This window comes from Oxyura jamaicensis, chromosome 2, assembly GCF_011077185.1.
Source record: "Oxyura jamaicensis isolate SHBP4307 breed ruddy duck chromosome 2, BPBGC_Ojam_1.0, whole genome shotgun sequence".
Classification (NCBI taxonomy): domain Eukaryota; kingdom Metazoa; phylum Chordata; class Aves; order Anseriformes; family Anatidae; genus Oxyura; species Oxyura jamaicensis.
Window position 1 is genome coordinate 141965388 of NC_048894.1, and position 15608 is coordinate 141980995.

At 41.0% G+C, this 15608-nt stretch overlaps 1 protein-coding gene across 1 annotated transcript in view; it reads right to left on the reverse strand.

The window, feature by feature from the left end:
• The window catches only part of CSMD3 (CUB and Sushi multiple domains 3), a 629782-nt gene that overhangs the window by 29725 nt on the left and 584449 nt on the right, over positions 1-15608 (reverse strand). The window contains exons 55-57 of the mRNA XM_035317227.1: positions 8222-8395; positions 4667-4840; positions 3747-3820 (exon numbers count right to left, since the gene is read on the reverse strand). Coding sequence (XP_035173118.1) covers positions 3747-3820; positions 4667-4840; positions 8222-8395 — 422 coding nt within the window. The remainder of the gene's footprint in view (positions 1-3746; positions 3821-4666; positions 4841-8221; positions 8396-15608) is intronic.

A 15608-nucleotide genomic window follows, 5' to 3' on the forward strand; every position in this document is an offset into this window, starting at 1 on the left:
TCATTAATATGCCAGAGAAAGTGTGACAATAAAATTGTAGAAAATGGTCATTAGAATGATTCATTTCTTACACAGCTGAATAAAGAGTTGCTCTTTAGCATAACATAGCATTACTCCCAAAGGAAGTTAGCCCAAGGACTGCCCCTGCATATTTGATCTTAGCACAGAACAACACTCCATTCCCTGGAGAAAATTGAGACAATTGTATTACCACTTATCAATGGCTGTGATCTAGCAAAATCTGAAAACCCCAAATATTGCTAAAAAAAATTACTAAGCAGGAGGAGTACTGCATAAAGGCCAACAAAATGACAAACCAAAGAAATCTGTGCTAAAGATTCTGAAGAGCCTTTAGATTCGATCCATGCTTAAAAATAATAATTTAATGTTGTAAATCTACTCCAGTTTCAATTAGGCCTTCCTTGCATTTCTGGCCATCTGCAGTTTTTATGTAACTCCTACTACTGGACAGGTACAACATATGACCTGTGAGCTTCTAGCTTGCTTTTCTATGTATGCTTTTTCACATGACCGGAGCTTTTGTCCCTGATACCAAACACAGATGTACCACGATAATTTTGACTCTTCCTTAGTTTGTTCACAGTTCCCTTATAGTATTCCTAGCTAACTATACATCACATTTCTGCATCTGTGATTCTGCAGTCATCCATAAAAATTTCTCACTGACACTGCCATTTTGTGTGATTCAGAAATTCAGAAGCATTTTCAATTTTACATTTTTGTATTGTTACTCTTTAAGCAACATAATAAAAGATCTTTCACTACATTTTGAATAATGTTTTCCAACACTGAGCACAAGAACAGTGCCCTTTTAGCACTGCAGTGTCAAAATAGCATGATATCTGTAAGTTTTTTCCTGCATATACTACATTCTTAGCATGGGAAATGCCTCATATATTATTACAAAAGGAGCTCATGCAAACACCATATGCTACAACAAAGCCTTGCAGCCCAAGTGGCTATTGGCCCACTTTGCTGCATCAGGTAGAACATTGCCATCGGGTCAAAGGAAATGCTCAGCTTCGCAGTACAAGAGAGACAGAGACATACTTCACTGAATCCAGTGAAAGACCACAAAGGTGACTGAAAAACAGGAGCAGACAAGGAGAGGCTTGGAGAGCTGGGACTGTTCAGCTAGCAAAAGAAAAGGCTCAGGAGGAATGTTATCAGTGTATATAAGCAGCTGAGGGGGGCAGGAAAGGAAACAGGTAGACTTTTCTCAGTGGTGCCCAATGACGAGACAAGAGGCAACACAGGCACTAAGTGAAATATACAAAATTCTGTTTAGACATAAAAAAAAAAAAAAAAAAAAATTACTGTAAGGTTGTAAGGGTGTGTGGAATAATGTCTGTCCCTGGAAATATTCAAAACTCACCTGGACACAGCCCTGAGCAATCAGCCCTAGCTGATCTTTGAGAAGGTGGGGGTTGGACTAGAAGCCTTCCAGAGGCACTTGCCAGCCCCAGTGACTGTGTCATTCATTTTAGGTTATAAAATTTCCGTATGTAACAACAGAATTTCTCTCAGAGGAAAACAAAAATACACAAACACAAAGAAAGCAACAACAACCCACTCCACAAACAAACAAACAAAAACCAACCCACTATTTTTTTAAAGTGTGTCTATGTTAGCAGTTTGGCATACAGTATACACACTTTTAAGGTGAAAAATCTTGTTTGAATCATAGAATTATTTAGGTTGGAAAATTCCTCTAAGATCACCAAGCCTAACTGTTAACCTAGCACTGCCAAGTCTACCACTAAAGTATATCCCAAAGCACCACATCTACATGTCTTTTGAATACTTCCAGGGATGGTGACTCAACCACTTCCCTGGGCAGCCTTTTCCAATGCTTCACAACCCTTTCAGCGAAGACGTTTTCCTAATATCCAACCTAAACCTCCCCGGGCACAACTTAAGGCCATTTCCTCATCTTATCACTTGTTGCCTGGGAAAAGAGACTGCCCCCCACCTTACTACAACCTCCTTTCAGGTAGTTGTAGAGGACAGTAAAGTCTCCCCTGAGCCTTCTTTTTTCTAGGCTAAATAACCCCAGGTCCTTCAATTGCTCCTCATAGATCCTTCACCATCTTCAGTGCCCTTCTTTGGACATGCTTTAGCACCTCAATGTCTTCCTTGTAGAGAGGGACCAAAAACAACAGAAAACACAGTATTCATGGTGTGGTCTCATCTCACCAGAGTTGAGTACAGGGTAACAATCACTTTTCTAGACCTGGTTGCCACACAATTTCTGATACAAACCAGGATGCCATATTAGCCTTCAGGGCCACCTGAGCACACTGCTGACTCATATGGTTGATTGATTATCAACCAATACATCTAGGTCTCTTCCTGCTACTCTTTTCCCCAGCCTGTAGTGTTGCATGGGGTTGTGGTGCCCCAAGTGCAGGACCTGGCACTTAGCCTTGCTGAACCTCATACAGATGGTCTTTGTCCATCAATCCAGATCCTTGTGTAGAACTTTTCTGCCCTGAAGCAGATCAACACCCGCGCTCAACTTGGCATCACCTGCAAACTTTCTGAGAGTGCACTTGATCCCTTTGTCCAGATCATTGATAAAGACATTAAAGAGAACTAGCCCCAATACTGAGCCCTGGGGACACTATTTGTTACTGGCTACAACTGGATGTAACTCCCTTCACCACAACTCTCAGTATTTTATCCAGAGAAGCATATGTCTGTCCAAGCCATAAGCAGCCATTTTCTCTAGAAGAATGGTGTGGGAAACAGTATCAACAGCTTTACTGAAGTCTAGGTAGACAACATCCACAGCCTTTCCTTCATCCACCAAGTGGGTCACCTTGTTGTAGAAGGAGATCAGGCTGGACGATCAGGACCTGCCTTTCATAAACCCTTAGTGACTGAGCCTGATCTCCTGGTTGCCCTGTATCGTGCTGCGAGATGGTACTCACGATGATCTGTTCCATAACCTGGCACTGAGCTCAGACAGACAGGCCTGTAGTTTCCTGGATCCTCCTTCTGGCCCTTCTTGTAGATGGGTATCATATTTGATGGGTGACAACTGGGACCTCACCTGATAGCTAGGACAGTTGATAAATGATGGAAAGGGGCTTGATGAGCACTTCTGCCACTTCCCTCAGTACCTTCAGGTGGATCCCATCTGGCCTCAAAGACTTGTGTATGTGCAAGTGGTTTAGCAGATTGCTAACCATTTCCTCATGGATTATGAGGGTTTCATTCTGCTACCTGTCCCTGTCTTCCAGCTCAGGGGTCTGGGTACCCAGAGAACAACTGGTCTTACTAATAAAGACTGAGGCAAAGACATTAAGTACCCCAGCCTTTTCCTCATTCTTCATCACTACTTTCCACCACCCCCTCCACCCCCACTCCCCCATGCAATAAAAGATGGATATTCTCCTTAGTCCTTCTTCTGTCGCTAATGTATTTATAGAAGCATTCACAAACAGTAAGGAGCACTTACATATTGCTTTGGAGTTCCTGAACTACTTCAAGGTAAAACCAAGAAGAACTTGATCACCAGACTTTCATGTAGTGCATTCATTGCTAATAGGGACACAAGGTCAGTTTAAACCAGCAAGAAGAAATAAGGAAAGCACAACATTCCAGCAACCAACTTTTTTAAGGCACAAGCAATTTCTCGACCTCTATTCATGAATTTGTAAACCTTGAGGCAGTACAAAAAGACTTTAATATGGAAGTTAGTAAAAAATAGCATACTCTACCTGATAGCCAAATGTGTTGTTTTGTGATCCATGCCTTGGAACTCCTGGATTTTCACATGCTGTGCGAGTAGGTTCTTAAAAGAATAATAAATGAAAAACAAAGTACAATATTTTAATTACATATATGCATGTATAACACAGCTATGTTTGTTCAAAAACATGCAATATGCCAATGAGAGAAACAAAAATAGAGTGATTTGTTTCATAGAACAGTTTAATTTGGAAGGGTCCTTTAAGATTATCTAGTCCAAACCCCCCGCCATGGGCAGGGACACCTTCCAGCAGACCAGGTTGCTCAAAGCCCCAGCACACCTGGCCTTAAACACTGCCAGGGATGGGGCATCCACAACTTCTCTGGGCAACATGTGCCAGTGCCTTACCTCCCTCTGAGTAAAGAATTTCTTCCCACTATCTAATCTAAAACTACACTCTTTTAGTTTAAAACCATTACTCCTTGTCCTATCGCTACACTCTGTAACAAACAGTCCCTCCTCAGTTTTCCTGTAGTCCCCCTTTAGGTACTGGAAGGCTGCAATGAGGTCTCCTCAGAGTTTTCTCCAGGCTGAACAATGACAACTCTATCACCCTATCTTCATAGGAGAGGTGTTCCAGACCTTTGATCATACTTGTGGCCCTCCTCTGGACTTGCTCTAATAGGTCCATGTCTTTTTTATATTGAGGGCCCCAGAGCTGAACACAGTATTCTAGGCGAGGTCTCACAGAAGAAAAGCAGAGGGGGAGAATCACCTCCCTCCCCACTTTCTGGCCATTTATTTAATTCTTAGATTTGTTAGTGATTCTTAGAGAGTATAGAATAGCAAGAGGAGAATGCAAAAATAGCTGGAAATTCCTAAACTGGCTTAATAGAAAAAGGAATAATGAGCATTCAGGTAATTTCAGTAATATGGGTGTCACCTTACCTATACATCGGGGTGAAGAACCACTCCATGTGCCATCTGCTTGGCAAATCCTGGTGCTGGAGCCAACCAAAATAAAAGGAGGATTGCAGCTAAAAGAAACTTCTGACTGGTAGATGAAACTCTTGCCTTCTCTTTTCCCTTGAGAGGGTACTCCAGGGTCACCACAAAACTTTGCTGTAAGAAACAACATGATAGAAAAGAAAATTATTATTTATTTATTAAAAATATATGAAAATAACATTTATCTGAACTCAGTCAAGCATTTACTTCAAATGTTACTTTTTATTATTGTTATTTTTAATTAAACAGAGGTTAAATACAGAAATATTTACTGGAATCCAAAGAGGAATTAAATAGCCATTTGTTACTTTTGCTTCAGTTGGCACTAAAGAAAGGCTAACCGCTCAAAATTCTTATGTAGTGGGATTTGGTCAGTAGCTTGCAGTTGATGCTCAAGGTTACAAGAGTTGTTTTATTAAGTCCCAGATATTCACAGTTCACACCTTCAAACCACATCAATCTCCAAACCCTCCTGTGGAGAGCAATTAGAGAGTGAAACAAACCTTCATGTTAGTCTTCCATCCTCTCCTGCTTTTTGCCACCTACCTAGTGTTCTACATTTTTGTACAATTAAAGGACTTGTCCGATATATTTTAGGAACTGTAAATTCTTACTTCCTCATTCTTCACTGAAAGGTAAGATTTGGTATGCACAGAAACCTAACACTGGAAAATTAGTATGGCTAAAAAAATATATAGTAAATAAATTTTGGCAGCAATTTAAATGTCAAATGTTAATATGCTGTTCTTAGTCAGGATAAATCCATCTGATAAGAACATGTTCTTAAACTGATCTTGTTCTTTTCCACCTTTCTCCTGAATGTTTCCTTATGACTGTTGCATAGCATAACTAAGTAAATGCACTGCTGTCAAATTACTGTCTTTCTTCTGCAATATTGAGTTCCAGTAGTTGTTAGAAACTGGATTTTGAAAACTTGATTCAGGAAATTCAATCAGCTAGGATAAACCCTATGTGTGCGCGTGCATGCACACACACACACAATAAATAATAAAAAGCAAAAATAAAAACAGCAACAACAAACTCCCAAAATAAATGAACACACAAAACCCACCACATTAACCTGAAAATACATAATGACATTTGCAAAGAGGCATCTTGTACACGTAGCGGAATTTTCTGCTCCATCTTTCTCTTCTAAAAACATAATTTAAATTACATCTCTTAACCACTTTCAGAATGCATTTCTACTATCTCTTTGTCACTTACGTCTTAATGCTTCCATACAACCAGCTCACATGAAATGCTCCTGCCCTCTACCTATTACCGAGGACACTGACTGTACAGAAACTCCAGGCACACTCATGCTGTTGAAGAAAAATGGCTCAGTCTACAGCATATAGGAAATATATATGATTTTACAGCTTTATGTGGAATGGGACTGTCTGCAGAATTGTATCCCCAATTCTGAAAGATTTATGAATTTGAGATAGTGCCACATAACGAAACTCACTGGCTGACTGACAAATCACAGTTGTAATTTATGTATTAATTATCAAAATTATGTGCAAGTCTTAATTTGAGAATATATTAAATGTATATATATATTTAACACAAAGGCTTGAAATTGTTTCCTTACCACTTTGCATTAACAAAGTAGAAACCACTCAGAAGGGAAAAGAAAAATATTCACGTTTAAAAATGGTGTTTTGTTAAGTTTGTTATTTCAAAACTAAAAATAAGAAAACTTCATCACTCATCTGTCAGTTACCTTTAACCAGTCACTGAACATATAGTGAGTATCTACCTTTGATATGGAAGCCATGGAAGTAGTATAGTGGTATAAGTGGTATATCCTGACATTTTTCCTCAAGGTACTCTATAATTAATTAAATTAGACATCTAGTAGGTCATAGATGACAGTCAACCAATATATATATATATATATATATATATATATATAAATATATATATATATATATATATAAATATAAATATATTCCATTCCAAATAATTATTCCACTATACCTTGCTATATCTTCAGACAGTCTACAACTTTATGGAACGAAGCTGGGATCTAAATTTCTGATGACAAGAGCTGGTTAAAGATTGCTCATTGGGAATGACTTTCGACAGCTCCTTCTCATTTCAGCCAGATGGCAGCTAGTTTAAGCTCTTTGACAAGCACTGGATGCCAATTGATTTCTACTGCAAGCCAATGGGTAACCTTTGCACATCAACAACATTCAGTTAATGTAATCTCAGCATGAAACAGCCTTTAATTCTCAGGCAGCTGTACTGTGTACTAACTATACCTTTTAAATAGTTTAAAGGCAGAGTCTCCTTTTCAGAGTATATTACAATATTCCAACCTCAAAGATGAAAAAATTGTTTATGATATCAAAAAAAAGTGAATTTAAGGACACTTTTTCAATCAAGATCAAACGATGAAAAGCATTTCTCATGGCCTTTGCAGTTCTTAATATACCAGATTCTAGAAGAGCTCCATCTAGTGAACTTAAACAGCAAATTGTAGCTTCTAGAAACTGCCTTCACCATGTTCCAGTTCTGGTACATAGAGTTTCAGCAACACTAATCAAATATTTTTTGACGGTATGAGAATACCAGAGAGAGGGGGAGGGGGTGTCATTATAATATGATGTCATAATAGTAGGACCTAGCCAAAACAAAGGATATGTTTGAAAGGGGAAGATGAAAAATGCAAATAAATAAATAAAAAAATAAACGAATAAAAATAGTGACATAATGGAGAATTAGTTTTTTCAACATTTGGAAAGCTATCTGGTAAGTTCAAATGAAGCTTTAAAAACTGTAGAGCCACCTGGATGAAATTATCCTCTTCCAGATAGACATCTAGATCAAGAATATTATAGTTTCAGTGTACAGCTGTTCTACAAATAACTACAGAACCTCATTCTTCAGTGCAAATAATTGACTGTCTCTCAAAAGTATCACAGTAAGTTCCTTAGAAAGTTTTTTTTTTTTTTTTTTTTTTTTTTTTTTCCTCAAGGTGCATTTGCTATTATAATGAACTTTATAGACATTTAAAAATTCATCAGCGTTACAATCTTAAAGTTAATAAAATTTACTGCACAGAACATATAACTTAATTTAGTCTACTGGGAAAATATAAAATTGTTAAGGAATCACCCTGGGATCTAGTCAACACTACTGACATATACAGATTTCTGTGATATCAGTGAAAGTTTAGCATGAGTAATGAGCATATAAAGGAGTTTATAATGAAATTTCCCCTACTCTATATGTAGCAGGATCTAAAAACAAAACAGAATTTCCTAATGCTGATTCTCCCTTGGTTTATTTTATGTGCATTGCCTGTAATATATCTTTTAGTTTTTATGTTTAAGGCTTCCTGTGTGTTCACAAAAGATTTACAGATATTCCTATATCTTCCTCAATCTGTAAATTATGTTATAATTTTGGAAAATATATCAAAAATATAAAAAAGCTCAACAATTACATAAAGAAATAGTGGACCATAGAGAAAATACTTACGCAAGCACTGAGGTACTTCACCACTCCATGTTCCATTCCCAACACAAGTCAAAACAGCAGGAAAAGAGAGTTCGTAGCCTGGAGAACAGACGTAGCTAATGCTAAATCCCCAGTCCAAGTTTGTTCCTTCCAACCTTCCATTAGAGATCTGCGGAGGAGTTGGGCAGGTAACAGCTGCAATAACATTCAAAATAATTAGGCCCAGCTGCTGTAAATATTCCCAGTGTACACAGCTACTAGAAGAACCATATGTGCTAATTTCACCTCTTTTAGAGGACAATAGAGTGAGAACATACTATCTCCTCACTGTGTTGTTGCCACATTTCCTGATGTTAGTACTTCTAGTTTGTTCCATTTCAGAGACATACTTTAATGGCTGATTGATGAAGTATCTTAAATAAAACAGGATGTTGTTTCAAACAATGTAGTGAGCCTACCCAAAAATCAGTGTAGAGACCATGTAGAGACCATGAAGTCTACAACATTAAAAAAAAAAAAAACAGTCTGGTAGTATTATACTAATTGAATTTGTTTGTCTGCTTAGATGACATAGAGTATAACTATTTTTAGTGACATAATAGTAAAATACTTTATTCCTATTGACCAATTTAGGCATATTCTAGGTACTAATGCCCAGGGATCAAGTTCTAGGACATGATTCCTCCAGAATATGCATGGAAAGCCTGTTTCTTCATACCACAGTTTGGTTAGTATTTGCTGCATGAATAGATCCCCATCAAAATAAATAAATAAATAAATAGTCTAACTTCTAGCTAGAGGGAGAAAATTTAACAATTTGCATCTTCTTGAAATCTTCCTGAAACTGCTACTTCTAAGAAGGCCAACAAGAAGTACTGCAGTATAATTTCTCATTTCCAGGCTTCCCAGGAAAAAAATGAAATATCTTCTATTCAGATGTGAGAAAGAGGATTGAAAAACATCACAGGAGGACTGTAGGAATAAACTGACTTAAATGTAGTTATGAATCACTAAACCCTGGATATGGGTACTAACAACTGTTAGCCAATGGTTGAAGAAAAAAGGATATTAAAGAAGTTAAATGAAGGAAAATGTAAATCAAAAAAAAGGGGGGGGGGTGGAATTGGGCAAAAGTTACTACAATGAATGTGAAGGAGAAAAAGAGGTGGAAAAAAAAAGAAATGTTAGGAAAAATGTATGTTAGCAAAAGAAAGCAAGTGAAACTATCATGACTCAATTTAGTGAACACGGGGTAAATGAGTAGAGGTGGTGGCTAAAAATAAAGAGAGAACACACAGATCACAAGAATTAAGGAAAAGAAAACTGCATTCATAACCTTAAACTTATGTTTAGACAGCTGTGATCTTGCATGCTCAAAGAGGTCAGAGGCACTTAATCAGGAACACTATGTATTTGAATGCAGTCTGCAGAGAATTCTCCATGTACCATTTCACCATTAAGCTTATGTATGTAAGTTACAGAATCTTGACTGTCTACACCATTAAGATGCTCTGCAATGTCACTCTGAGAATGCTGGATGGAAGTAGCACTATTATTGACTAATCTTTTGCCAACCAGTAGAAAAATCTTAATTTTTTAAGGCCTTATATTTTTAGATTTTTGTAGAATCATAGAAAGGTTTGGGTTAGAAGAAACCTTAAAGATCATCTAGATCCAACCACCCTGCCATGGGCAAGGACACCTTCCAGCAGACCAGGTTGCTCAAAGCCCAGCACACCTGGCCTTAAACACTGCCAGGGATGGGGCATCCACAACTTCTCTGGGCAACGTGTCAGTGCCTCACCTCCCTCTGAGTAAAGAATTTCTTCCCAATACCTAATCTAAATCCTACCCTCTTTTAGTTTAAAACTATTACTCCTTGTCCTATCACTACAGTCCCTGATAGAGTCCCTCTCCAACTTTCTTGTAATACCCCTTTAGGTAGGAAAGCTGCCGTAAGGTCACCCCAGAAGCTTTCTCTTCTCCAGGCTGAATAACCCCAACTCTATCAGCCTGTCTTCATAGGAGAGGTGTTCCATCCCTTTGATCACCCTTGTGACCCTCCTCTGGACCTGCTCTAATGGGTCCACGTCTTTCTTTTATTGAGGGCCCCAGAGCTGAAAGCAGTATTCCAGGTGGCGTCCCCAGCCTGTAGTTGTTCTTGGGATTACCACGACCCTGGTGCAGAATTTTGCACTTGGCCTTGTTGAACTTCATGAGGTTCACACAGGACCACCTCTCAAGCCTGTCCAGGTCCCTCTGGATGGCATCCCTTCCCTCCAGCATGCCAGCCACACCACACAGCTTGAATTCATTGCCAAACTTGATGATAGTACGCTCAATCACTTTCATGTTGTTTGAATAAAAAGGGTTGAAATAAGATCTACAGATACTACATCAAATGGCTGAAGTCTGTCTGCATTCTTCAAGAGCTTCATTACTAGTCTTTTTTAAAAGACCTGTATTTTAACTTCTGATCTGAGTAATAAGGAAAGAAATATATATTAACAATTAGGAAAGCAAACAGAATAATTACCATGAAAATAGTAGCAATATCAGATATCTGTGGAGAAAAAAATATAATATAATATATAAATATTCAAAACAAATAAGCAAAACCCAGTAACAGGGCAGAACACCACTCTAAATGTTTTGGTCAGAGATTCAACTAGAGCTCTGGGTGGAGTCTACAGAGTGTTGTAGCAGTGTTCAAGAACATGGGGTCCCATGTAGTGTTTTCCTCAATCCCATTCATCAGGAGAAAGGATGTGAGAAGAATGGCACTGATAAGAGGTCAGTAATTTCTGAAGAACTGGTGTTGGTGATGGGGTGTTGGGTTTTATGACCATGGGACCCTGCTTGAGGATTAATGTCTTCTTGGAAGAGAAGTGATGCACCTCTCTAAGTGGGGCAAAGATATTTTTACTGATAGGATGGCTGACCTTATCAGGAGGGCTTTAAACTAGTAAGGAGGGGGGAGGGAGAGAGTAACCAGCAGGTCTGTGAAAGAGTGACACACAGTGCTCCTGAACAAAGGGATGGCAGTTAATGTGATAGGGAAGGATCACAAAATCAACAAAAAAGGGGCTTAAGCAAGGTCACCTCCAGTGCCTGCAGGTTAGCAAGGAAATGTCTGTGAGGCAGCATTATGGAGAAATCTCCCAGATACTTTCTAGGTCTACAACACACTGGGGTGCCCCTCTTGTATACGCTAATGCATGCAGTATGGGGACTAAACAAGATGTGTTAGATATGTGTGTATGCTTGAAGGGCTATGATCTTATTGGCATCATGGAGATGTGGTGCGATGGCTCCCATGACTGGAGTCATCTAATGGAAGAATACAGGCTCTGTAGGAAGGACAGGCTGGGGAGACAAGGAGGTGGTGTTGTCCTCTATGTCAATGAGCAGCTGGATTGCATGGAGCCCTGCCATGGATGGATGAGGAGATGACTGAGAATTTATAGGCTAGGATTAAAGGAAAGTGTTGTGGTTTAACCAGGCCGGCAGCTAAACACCACACAGCCATTCGCTCACCCTCCCCCCTCCCTCTCTGGGATGGAGGAGAGAAATGGGAAAGTGAAGCCTGTGAGTTGAGATAAAGGCAGTTTATTAAGATAGGAAATAATAATAATAATAATAATAGTGTGTACAAAACAAGTGATGCACAATGCAATCGCTCACCACCCGCTGACCGATGCCCAGCCCATTCTTGAGCAGCCGGCCCCCCTCCCCACCCCAGCTAGCCACCCCTATATATTGTTCAGCATGACGTCAGATGGTATGGAATACCCCTTTGGCCAGTTTGGGTCAGCTGTCCTGGGTCTGTCCCCTCCCAGCTCTTACTGCACCCCCAGCCTGCCCGCTGGCAGGACAGAGCGAGAAGCTGAAAAGTCCTTGGCTTAGTGTAAGCATTGCTCTGCAACAGTTAAAACATCAGCATGTTATCAGCACCCTTCTCATCCTGATCCAAAACATAGCAACCTACCAGCTACTAGGAGGAAAAAATAACTCTGTCCTAACTGAAACCAGGACAGAAAGACAGGGTTCAGTGACAATCTCACAGTCCTGGATTTCATGACATCATACCAGCCTCTTCAAGGCTTTGCTTGGTAGAGTACCTTGGGATAAGGCCCAAGGAAGAAAGTTGGTTAACATTCAAGTATCATTGCCTCCAAGCTCGAGACCAATGCATCCCAACAAAAAGGAAGTCAGACAAAAACACCAGGAGGGCTGCATGGATGAACAAGGAGCACCTGGCCAAATGAAAACTCAAACGAGAAGCCTACAGAGGCTGGAAGCACGGACATGTAACCTGGGAGAAATACATAAACATTGTCTGAGCATCCAGGGATCAAGTTAGGAAAGCTGAAGCCCAAATGGAATTGAAATTGGCCACGGATGTCAAGGGCAACAAGAAAGGCTTCTACAAGTACATCAGCGATAAAAAGACTAGGGAATATGTGGTCCCTCTCCTGAAGGAAAAAGGAGACCTGTTGTCCTGTTTTTGGCTAGGATAGAGTTATTTTTTCTCCTAGTAGCTGGTATGGTGCTGTGTTTTAGATTTAGAATGAGAATAATGTTGATAACACACTGATGTTTTAATTGCTGCAGAGCAGTTCTTACACTAAGTCAAGGATTTTTCAGTTTCTCACACTGCCCTGCCAGGAAGGAGGCTGGGGTTGAACAAGGAGCTAGGAGGGGACAAAACCAGGACAGCTGACTCAAACTGGCCAAAAGGATATTCCATACAAAATGACATCATGCTGAACAATTAATACGGGGTGGCTTGTTGGTGTGGGGGAGCCACTGCTTAGGGATAAGCTGGGAGTTGGTCAGTGGGTGCTGAGCAATTGCATTGTGCATCACTTGTTTTGTACACATTATAATTATTACTAATTTTTTCCCCTTCTTTTCCATCCTAATAAACTGTCTGTATCTCAACCCAAAAGTTTTTCCTTTTCTTACTGATTCTCTTTCCCATCCTACTGGGGGAGTGAGGGTGAGCAATTGGCTGTGTGGAGCTTCACTGCTGGCTGGGTTAAACCACAAAACCTGGTTACCAGGACAGTTAGAAGGCCAAGGTACTGAATGCCTTCTTTGACTCAGCCTTTACCAGCAAGACTAGCATTCAGGAATCACAGGTCCCAAATGCCAGGCTGAATGGCTTGAACAAGGAAGATGTACCCTTGGTGGAAGAGGGTCAGGTCAGGGAATACTCAAGTAAACTGGACATTCATCAGTCCATGAGCCATGATGGGATCCGTTCATGAATGCTGAGGGAACTTGTGGATGTGATTGTGAGGTGACTCTTCATAATCTTTGCTCATTTGTGACAAATGGGAGAAGTGCCTGAAGACTGATAGAAGGAAAATGTCACTCCAAGAAGGGCAAGAAGGAGGACCTGAGCAATTACAGGCCAGTCAGCCTCACCTCAGTCCCTGGGAAGGTGATGGAACAGCTAATCCTGGAAACCATTTCCATGTACATGAAGGAGAAGAAAATCATCAGTCAGCATAGATTCACCAAGAAGAAGTTACGCACAGAGAATCTCATACACTTCTATAATGAAAACACCAGCCTGATGGATGATGGGGGAGCAGTGGATATTGTCTTCTTGGATTTTAGTAAGGTCTTTGCCATTGCCCCCCATAAGACAGAGAAGCCGTTGAAATATGGGCTGGATGAGCATACAGTGAGGTGAACTGAAAACCTTTTGAATGGCCAGGACCAGAGGGTAAAGGTCAGTGGTGCAAAGTCTAGTTGGAGGCCAATAATGATTGGAATACCCCAGGGGTCAATACTGGATCCAGGCTTGTTTAACTTGAATTAAAGTTAACTTAAGTCATGTTTCATCTTCATTAATGATCTGGACAATGAAGTAGAGTGCATCCTCAGTATGTTTGCAGAGGGCGGGAAACTGGGAGAAGAGGCTGATTCAACAGAAGGTCATGCTGCCATCCAGAAGGACTTTGACAGTCTGGAGAGAAAAGAATCACACAAAATTCAAAAAGAAGTTCAGAGTTCCGTACATGGAGAGGATCAGCCAGAGGCACTAGTACTTGCTGGGGACAACACAGCTGGAAAGCAGCCTGGCAGAAAATGAACTGGGAGTCCTGGTAGACACCAAGTTGAACATGAGTTAACCTTGTGTCCTTGCTGCTAAGAAGGCTAATGGCATGCTTGGCTGCATTAGGCAAAGCATCACCAGCAGGTCAAGAGAGATGATTGTTCCCCTCTATTAAGCATTGGACCCCCAAGAACAAGAGAGAAATGGATATACTGTAAAGAGTCAAGTAGGGGGCCACCAAGATGATCAAGGGACTGGAGCACCACTACTGTAAGGAAAGGCTGACAGAGTTGTGACTGTTCAACCTGGAGAACAGGAAGATCAGGGAGGATCTTATCAGTGCATGTAAATGCCTGAAGGGAGGGTGCAAAGTGCATGGTTCTTTTCAGTGATGCCCAGTGCCAGGACAAGAGGCAATGGGCACAAAATTGTTCCATCTAAATGTCAGGAGGTACTTCTTTACTGTCTGGATAAGTGAGTACTAGTAGAGGTTGTCCAGAGAGATTGTGAAGTCTCCAAGCTTGGAGACCTTCAAAAGTTGCCTGGACATACACAGAATCACACACAGAATCACACACAGAATTTCTAGGTTGGAAGAGACCTCAAGATCATCAAGTCCAACCTCTGACCTAACACTAACAGTCCCCACTAAACCATATCCCTAAGCTCTACATCGAAACGTCTTTTAAAGACCTCCACGGATGGTGACTCCACCACTTCCTTGGGCAGCCCGTTCCAATGTCTAACAACCCTTTCGGTAAAGAAGTCCTTCCTAACATCCAACCTAAAACTCCCCTGGCGCAACTTTAGCCCATTCCCCCTCGTCCTGTCACCAGGCACATGGGAGAACAGACCAACCCCCACCTCGCTACAGCCTCCCTTCAGGTACCTGTAGAGAGCGATAAGGTCGCCCCTGAGCCTCCGCTTCTCCAGGCTGAACAAGCCCAGCTCCCTCAGCCGTTCCTCAAAAGACTTGTTCTCCAGGCCCCTCACCAGCTTCGTAGCCGTTCTCTGGACTCGCTCAAGCACCTCCATGTCCTTCTTGTAGCGAGGGGCTCAAAACTGAACACAGTACTCGAGGTGCGGCCTCACCAGAGCCGAGTACAGGGGGACGATCACCTCCCTAGCCCTGCTGGCCACACTGTTTCTTATACAGGCCAGGATGCTGTTGGCCTTCTTGGCCACCTGAGCACACTGCTGGCTCATATTCAGCCGACTATCAACCATCACTCCCAGGTCCTTCTCTGCCTGGCAGCTCTCCAACCACTCATCTCCCAGCCTGTAGCTCTGCTTGGGGTTGTTGTGCCCCAGGTGCAGGACCCGGCACTTGGCCTTGTT